This window comes from Chondrus crispus, genomic scaffold (assembly GCF_000350225.1).
Source record: "Chondrus crispus Stackhouse genomic scaffold, scaffold_393, whole genome shotgun sequence".
NCBI lineage: Eukaryota > Rhodophyta > Florideophyceae > Gigartinales > Gigartinaceae > Chondrus > Chondrus crispus.
In genome coordinates, this window is record NW_005179302.1 from 1 (window position 1) to 7,995 (window position 7,995).

Genomic DNA, 7,995 nt, shown 5'->3' on the forward strand with positions numbered 1-7,995 from the left:
AGCCGTCGCCGCCGCAGTCCACGCCGTCTGCCACGCCCTCGACCAACCCGCCCACGGCAACCTCTCGCTCGCACACGTCCTCCTCCCCGCCCGCCGCGCCCCCGTCCTGGCCGGCTTCGGCTACGCCCGCGCCAACCGCCTCGCTAACCGCAACCGCCCGCTCTCCGCTCGCGATGACGTCCGCGCCCTCGCCGCCATGCTGTACGAGCTCGTGTACGGCGCCCCGTGGCGCCCGCCGCGCCGTGCCCTGCCCGTCCGCCCGGATGTCCCACCCGCCGTCGCACGCCTGCTCGAGGCCGTCTTGCTCGTCCCGATGCACGACGTGCCGGACCTCACCGTCTTTCGGTACGACCTCGCCGCCGCCAGGGGGCTCGTGCCGCACTGCTCCGCCGCCTTGAAGCCGCTAGAGACCGACCGCAGGAAGGAGACCTTGCTCGGCGCCGACTTGGACTCGGTCCGCGGGCTCGAGCCGCACGCGCGCCCGGACGTGCGCCAGGGGGAGCGCGTGCTACCTGTCGCGCCTGCGGACGCCAGGACGCATGCGCCCCACCCGCAGGAGCCGCTGCCGGAGCTCGGCGATGCCGAGTTGCAACAGGTTGTCATGCGCCTCGCACACGCAGATCCGGAGCCGTTCCGCCAGGAGGACGTCGACCTTGTTCTTGCGGCGTGCGCCGCCTCGCCAGAGATGCCCGAGCGCCTCTTCAAGATGCTGTTTGCCCTCAAGATATCCAAGAATCCCATCGTCGCGTTCAAGGCCGCCATGCTCATTCATCAGCTGGTTGCCGAGGGGCCGGCACACCTCACCGCGGTCGCCATCACGAAGGACGGCTTTCTGAGCTGGGCAGAGTCAGAGTGGACGAGGGAGCGCATCCCGAGTAAGCCGGGCAAACCGCATCTGCTGGCCTACTGTTTTGCGGCAGGGGAGATTTCCTGGTATGTCGCCATCGTGAGGAAGCGCATCTTCTTGCATGCCAACTTTGCGCAGGCGCTATCCACCCGGTGGATTCCCAGGCTGGACAGCGTCGCCGCGTTTTCCGGCAAGAGGCGAGAGGCCGTGAGAGCGACGCTGGAAATTGTCGAAAAGTGCAACGGCTTGCTGCGAAAGTGCGTCACTGCAAAGGATCCAAGCGCAAGTCTCAAGCAAAGCGCAGTTCCACTGCTGGTAATGGAGATTTCTAAAGCATATCTCACGATATGTTACGTATACGCCACCGCAGATGAACGAGATAAGGCAGAGTTGAACGCGGAAATGGCCATTGCACATCGCTCCACCAAGACTGCTTTAGAATCCGTACATTCGAATGAGGCGCTTCTTGCCATGTGCCCCCCGTCTGCTTTGCTGGATCTAGGTGATGAACCGGCCACAAATCTTAGCGTGCAAGAAATCGTGTCTGCCATGAGAAAGAAAAAGAAGAAGAAGAAAAAGCAGAAGAAGAAGAAGAAGAAGGTTCCTAGTGTAGAGGAAGACTCCTTGACAGAAGTGCATGCCGGTGAAGCCACTCCCGACTTGGGAGAAGACGACGAAGTCGCGAATGGGCGGAGGTCGTCAAACGAAGAGGAACGTCAGGAAGATATCCCCATCGTCGACGGAATTGCGGAAAAACAGAAGAAATCGAAGAAGGCGAAGAAGAGAAAAGAAGCAAAGCAGAATGGAAAGACGGTCACCGAAATACGACTAGCTTCTCCTGCAACCGAAATCGTTTCCGATGCAAGAACATCTGAACGATTGCCACCGTATTCAGAAAGTCGACCTGCCGTTCCTGTTCACGGTATGGCGAAACTATCACTAAGCGTGCGGAAGGGCGTCGCCAAATCTTTTCACAGCGCTGACATGCAACCAGTCGCAGGGCCTGCCATTCCTGTCCGTTCTACGCTTCCTGCAAGCAGGGTTCGCTCTAGCTCCGCAGGCGATGTCCCTCAGGGAGGCGAACGGCGGATGTCTAGACACCATCACCCGGAGAACGGTGATGTGCTCACAGACTCAGACTCCGAATCTCCAGTAAGGCAACGCCCGCCTACTGGGAAATCTCGCTTGAGAGAGACGGGCCGTCATCGTCGTGTCACGAATACTGGAAGCGACCCAGAACTCAGTAGAAGCCCCAGGCGGTCGATTTCCAGACCTAAGAACAGGCGTGGAAGACGCCCATCTGTGGATTCCGAGTCAGAGAGTGAAACGAGCTCCAGCAATAACGACGATTCCACTGAAGAAGAGGAAGAAGAAGCAAGAAAAATCCTTCCAAAGAAATCGAAAGGGAAAGAAACTCGTCCTCGGAAATCAACGCACAAGAAGCCTACTGATGAGAAGCATATTCCGTTTGACAAGGAGCCACCGAAACGAAAGAAGACGGCAAAGGCAAAGGAAAGTGCCTCACAGAAGGTTGACAGTGATCACATCGGCGGAAGCAAAGAAGCTTTGGCCGCAGCAGCCAGTGGCAAGAAGACACCAAGCATAAATCCCAGGTTTGAAGTGGCCCCATACGAAGTAACTTTTGGAAAGTAAGTCGGGTCTGGTGGATTTGGGATTGTGTTCAAAGCCAAGTTTCGAGGTGAAACGGTGGCGGTTAAGAAGATTCATGCACATGCTTTATCCAATGCCTCTTCCATCGCAGAATTTCAATCAGAGGTCGCAGTTTTGTGTACTTTACAACATCCTAACATTTTAAGATTTGTGGGTGCCTGCACGATGCCACCAAATCTCATGATTATCACAGAGTTTATGTCTCGGGGAACATTGTTCGACGTCCTCCATCAATCGCAGATGCGAGTCCCCTGGTCTATGCGGAAGAAGTTTGCCATGGACACTTGCAGGGGAATGCGGTATCTGCATGATAGCAAATTGCTGCACCGAGACCTCAAGTCATCCAACCTCATGCTGGATAAGGACTTTAATTGCAAAGTGGGTGATTTCGGTCTCACACGTCTCTCTCGTGGTGCGGCAGCTGCGCAAATGACAGGGCAATGCGGAACGTTTCAGTACATGGCAGTGGAGGTCCTAACAAGCAAACCGTATTCTGAAAAGGCAGATGTGTTCTCCTTTGGTATCTTACTGTGGGAAATGGTGGCTCGAAAGCTGCCGTATTTTGGGATGCAACCGATGCAGGTAGGTATGGCTGTTGTCCAACAGGGCATGAGGCCTCCAATACCACCCAAGTGCCCCGCGCCGCTGGTCAAGCTGATGAAAGCGTGTTGGGACAGTGACCCGAATGTAAGACCATCGTTTGCGCAACTCGTACAAGCCCTGGAAGCAATGCCGGAATAAGACGTAGCACAATTTTCCAGTCAGGCAATATGGGTGCGCGGAGAGCATTAGAAGATTGACTCGCTCTCCACGTGCCTGATAACAATGGAGCCCATCACAAGTTTTTTGGTAACATCCTATGTAAAAAAAAAAAAAGATTCCCTTTGGGAGGCCCAAGTACAAAGCTCTGGATTATGAGAGCAGTACTATACACACTAGAGTCTTAGGCGTGAACTACTTTCGACCCATTAGGATTCTTTCTGCAATCTTCTGGGACCTCTCTTTCTCCTTACCCAGGGCTTTCTTATCTACAATAGTTTGAAACTTCTTCTTGCGGCCTTGAAGTTTTGCCTTGGGTTCATTGGTAACCTTTTGATCAAAACGCCCCGCAGAAGCGGTAGAGCGCTGGGCAATGGCGAGGGAATCCTTGAGGCCCTTCTTGGGTAAAAACTTCTTGCCACTCGGCCCCGCCTTCCCCACATCAAGTGCGTGCACTGGGTTTATTTGTGCCCGTCGGCCCTTCGCGGCGCGCCCGAGATTGGAATTGTGCTTTTTGGTATTCTCCTTGATCCGTTGCTTCTTCTCCTTTCTCTTCTGCGCAAACGGGTCATAGTCCTCCCCCATGCTCTCCTTGTGCGGCAAAATAACGTCTCTATCCAGCGCGTTTTTACTCCCCTTCCCGTAGCGCGGGACATACTCCCCCGTGGCGTCATCGAGCACGAGTCTGTCGCGGTGCCTCTTCTGGATGCCCTTCTCCTTAGCAAACTTTTCCCATTTCGTCAGGGCGCGCTCCTTCGGAATAGGCTTGGCGCGGGGGAGATGGAACGCGCCGTTGGGGAGCGAGACTAGCTTGGCCTCGTCGCTCTCAAGCACGGGGAGAGAGAATATGGCGTGCACCAAGGGCTCAACGCCTTGCGTCGCCACTTCGACTGGAGTGCCTTCGATACCAACGCGCTTGTCGAAAGCAGCGAGGTTTCCGAGGTCGACTTCGTAGCCGGGTGGGATCTGAAAGGTGGTCATGGTGCGAGAGTAGAAAAGTGAGGGAAGCTGGCCCCAACGATAGCGGGTGATCTGCCTTGAAGTTTACGCTGGGGGGAAGGGGAAATGGGGCGATTTACGCCGCCGCCATCAGAACGTGCGTCCAGCAAGGTAGAGATTAATGCCTGGTGGGGGCAAAATTCGTTGCCTGCCAGAAAGTCCCGTTTTTTAACCTCGCTGTGCCCTTCAGCTCTCCTACTGGATTGTCACCGTCTCCAATCCACCATAACTCAAAACACCCAGAGCTCCAGACTTCCTGCGTTGTCTACTTTCATCATAAACCGTCTCCGACAGAAAGACCTCCCTTTGCGCACTTACGTCGTGCGGAAACTCGCCTCCCCTTCGTCGAACCTTTCCGCCTAGCTCAAGATGAGGATTCAGTACAAAGGGGGCGTGTGGAAGAACTCGGAAGATGAGATTCTCAAGGCCGCCGTTATGAAGTACGGCAAGAACCAGTGGGCGCGCATCGCCTCGCTGCTCGTGCGCAAATCCGCCAAGCAATGCAAAGCCCGCTGGTTCGAGTGGCTGGACCCTGCCATCAAGAAGACCCAGTGGACACGCGAAGAGGAAGAAAAGCTCCTCCACCTCGCCAAAATCTTCCCCACCTCTTGGCGTACCATTGCCCCCATGATCGGCCGAACCGCGGCCCAGTGCCTCGAGCACTATGAGAAGCTCCTCGACCAGGCGCAGCGCGGGCCCGATGAGGCGGGGCCTTCCTCCGCCGCGGTGGTTACGGCGCAGGGGAGAGTCGGCGACGCCGACGTGCCCGCAGAGTCCAAGCCCGCAAGGCCGGATCCTGTTGACATGGACGAGGATGAGCTGGAGATGCTCAGCGAGGCCCGCGCGAGACTCGCGAATACAAAGGGGAAGAAGGCCAAGAGGAAAGCCAGGGAGAAGCAACTAGAAGCTGCCAAGCGGTTGGCTCAACTACAGAAGAGACGCGAACTCAAAGCAGCGGGAATCGACCTCAAGCCTCGCCGGAAGAATCGCAAGGTCACAGACTACGCCACAGAAATCCCGTTTGAACGCGCGCCTGTGCCGGGGTTTTACGATATAACAGCTGAAGACGAGAGAGTGGCAAAAGAGAGCGACAGTAAGAATCAGATTGGAAAATTGTTACAGAAATACAAGGGAAAAGGCGAAGAGGAGAGGGAAGAGGAACTCAGGAAGAAAGATTCTGAGAAAAGAAAACGATTAGAAGCCACAAACCTGCCTGCAGCCCTCGGCTTAAACAAGAAGAACTACGCACCACCAACTCCTGCTCTGAAAAAGGCTCGTCTCTCGCTCCCGGCACCACAAGTCTCTGACTTTGATCTGGAAAATATTGCCAAGCAGGGCGCTTCAGCTCTACGAGAAAACGGAAATGCGTCGGGTGCAGAAAGCGCGACTATGTCACAAACTCAAGAAGGAGAGTACGGAAGAGGCTCTGCATTAGATGATCCCGCACAAACTGCCGCGGAGCCATGGGCCGCTATTCGTCGACGTCATCTTCAAACAATTGTTAACTTGAAGTCAGCTCAAACTCCGCTGCGAGGAGGCAAGAATAATCCGTTGCCACAACTTGGACTTCAGAGTGGCGTTACACCAATGAGAAGTACTCTGCCAACTCCCAATCCGCTTGCCACTCCCCTATCAACTACTCATGACTCATACTCCTCAAGCAAAGGAGCTCAACTAGCCCAGGCGAAGAGAGAGAAGTTGAAAAGCTTGAAAGCAACAGTACGGAAAGGTATCAGCGGATTGCCGCAACCAGAAAATGAGTATGAGATCGAAATCGATGAGTCTGCACTGGATGAAAGCACAGAGAAACCGAACGACGGGACTGATATTGCTGAAGACGCCGAGGAGGTGCAACTGAGAAAGAAATCGAGATACGAGAAAGAAATCGAGGAGCAAAAAAGAAATCTGCTGTCTTCTGCTGCTAGAAGGAAGCTCCCCATTCCATGCCTAGAGAGAAACGGGGACAAAGAAACAAATGCAGGACTATATCTTGTGCAACGGGACGCTTCTGCCCACGAGATACTGCGAAAATATAACAACTCGACGCAAGATACATCTACAACGCTTAAGTGTCTTCGGACTCTCAAGACAGCGGATCCTCTACATGATCAGCACCTAAAGAGTGCCCGAGCTCTTATCAAGGAGCAAATGAAGAAAGACGAGAAGGCTGGTTTGCAAATGGAGGCGTTGATCTACAGTGAACTTCGAGCCAGGCAAATTTCATCGGTGAAACGGACACCGACATGGACGTAAGAGTCGCCTACATGAGGCTTTGCAATGCAGCTCTGCTGCGCGCGTGCTTGATTGTGAAGATTACAATGAACTTTATGACGTTAATAGATCTAGAAGGGGCGCAATAAACAACTGATAACTAACAGCTTGATCAGTGCCATCCCATCGTAACACGCGTACCACCGCCTACCAGGCCGAGAAAGGGCAACAACCCGAAAAGCGATGGCAAGGAAAGTAGGTGTCATTGAGCGTCCGTACTAGAAAGATCAAGCCAATGCCCTAGCTTTAGCTTCTTCGTCTGCAAATACTTGACATTCTCCGGGTTTGGCGAGATATGCACCGGTCTCCGGTCGACAATCTTGAGGCCATATCCCCCTAGTCCCGAGTACTTGGCCGGGTTATTAGTCATGAGGATAATCTGCGACACGTTCAAGTCGGATAAAATTTGGGCTCCAATGCCATATTCCCTACTATCGACCGGAAGGCCAAGCTCCTCGTTGGCCTGCACGGTGTCCCTCCCCCTATCCTGCAGGGCATACGCGCGCATCTTATGTGCGAGTCCGATGCCGCGGCCCTCCTGTCCGCGCAGGTAGACGAGGATGCCGCGGCCCTCCTTCGCGATCTCCTCGAGCGCAAAATCTAACTGCGGCCCGCAGTCGCATCTCAGCGAGCCAAAGACATCGCCCGTACAGCACTCGGAGTGGACGCGCACCAGAACCGGGCCATCGAACTTGGGGTTCTCCGGGTCGTCCCCCCCGCCCACGACCAGGGCGACGTGTTCGACGCCGTCCAGCACGCTCCGGTACGCGAAGGCGTCGAAGGTGCCGTAGCGTGTCGGGAGGCGGGCCGGGACCTCGCCCACGCGCACGACGAGCTTCTCCTGCATGGAGCGGTACTTGACCAGGTCTGCAATGGAGGTGAGGACCAGGCCGTGCTCCTTCGCGAAGACCTTGAGCTCCGGGAGGCGGGCCATGGAGCCAATGGGGTCGTCGTTCACTATCTCGCTCAATACGCCGACCGGGGTGCAGCCGGCAAGGCGGGCGACGTCGACGCTCGCCTCTGTGTGCCCCGCGCGCTTGAGAACGCCGCCCTCCCGATACCGCAGCGGGAAGATATGGCCCGGGCGATTAAAGTCGTCCGGCTGGACGTTTGGATCTGCTAATGCCTGCAGGGTCCTCGCCCTATCCGCGGCAGAGATGCCAGTACTGGTGCCCTCCTTCAAGTCGCACGTAATCGTAAAGGCGGTATTCTTGGGATCTGTATTATTCGGGACCATCTGGGTAAGCTGCAGGCGGTCCAAATCGTGCCCCTCCATGGCGCAGCAGATGACGCCGGAGGTGTGTTTGACCATGAAAGCGATGGCCTCGGGGGTGGCCTTGTCCGCGGCGAGGATCAAGTCGCCCTCGTTCTCGCGGTGCTCGTCGTCTACGACGACGATGAAGCGGCCGGCGGCGACGTCGCGCCACGCGTCACGCCCAGACTGCTCG

The 7,995-nt window shown here is 55.7% G+C and overlaps 4 protein-coding genes; 2 read left to right on the forward strand and 2 right to left on the reverse strand.

Moving 5' to 3' along the window:
• Positions 1–2,500: 2,500 nt before the first annotated feature.
• CHC_T00009092001 (Serine/threonine protein kinase (fragment)) lies at positions 2,501–3,259 on the forward strand (the record flags this gene model as incomplete). The annotated part of the gene is made up of 1 exon (XM_005718514.1): positions 2,501–3,259. A coding segment is annotated over one exon (759 nt), but the record flags the coding sequence as incomplete, so codon positions are not given.
• Positions 3,260–3,472: 213 nt separating this feature from the next.
• On the reverse strand, positions 3,473–4,258 carry CHC_T00010285001 (ribosome biogenesis regulatory protein (RRS1) family protein). The gene has a single exon (XM_005718515.1). It carries the CDS (start codon positions 4,256–4,258, stop codon positions 3,473–3,475), a length of 786 nt encoding a protein of 261 aa, XP_005718572.1.
• Positions 4,259–4,645: 387 nt separating this feature from the next.
• CHC_T00001055001 (hypothetical protein) lies at positions 4,646–6,529 on the forward strand. The gene has a single exon (XM_005718516.1). It carries the CDS (start codon positions 4,646–4,648, stop codon positions 6,527–6,529), a length of 1,884 nt encoding a protein of 627 aa, XP_005718573.1.
• A 51-nt stretch (positions 6,530–6,580) lies between these two features.
• The window catches only part of CHC_T00001056001 (hypothetical protein), a 1,888-nt gene continuing 473 nt past the window's right edge, over positions 6,581–7,995 (reverse strand). Inside the window, 2 exon segments of the mRNA XM_005718517.1 lie at positions 6,581–6,749; positions 6,750–7,995. The exon segment at positions 6,750–7,995 is cut by the window's right edge and continues 473 nt beyond it. Coding sequence (XP_005718574.1) covers positions 6,750–7,995 — 1,246 coding nt within the window. The 3' untranslated portion in view covers positions 6,581–6,749.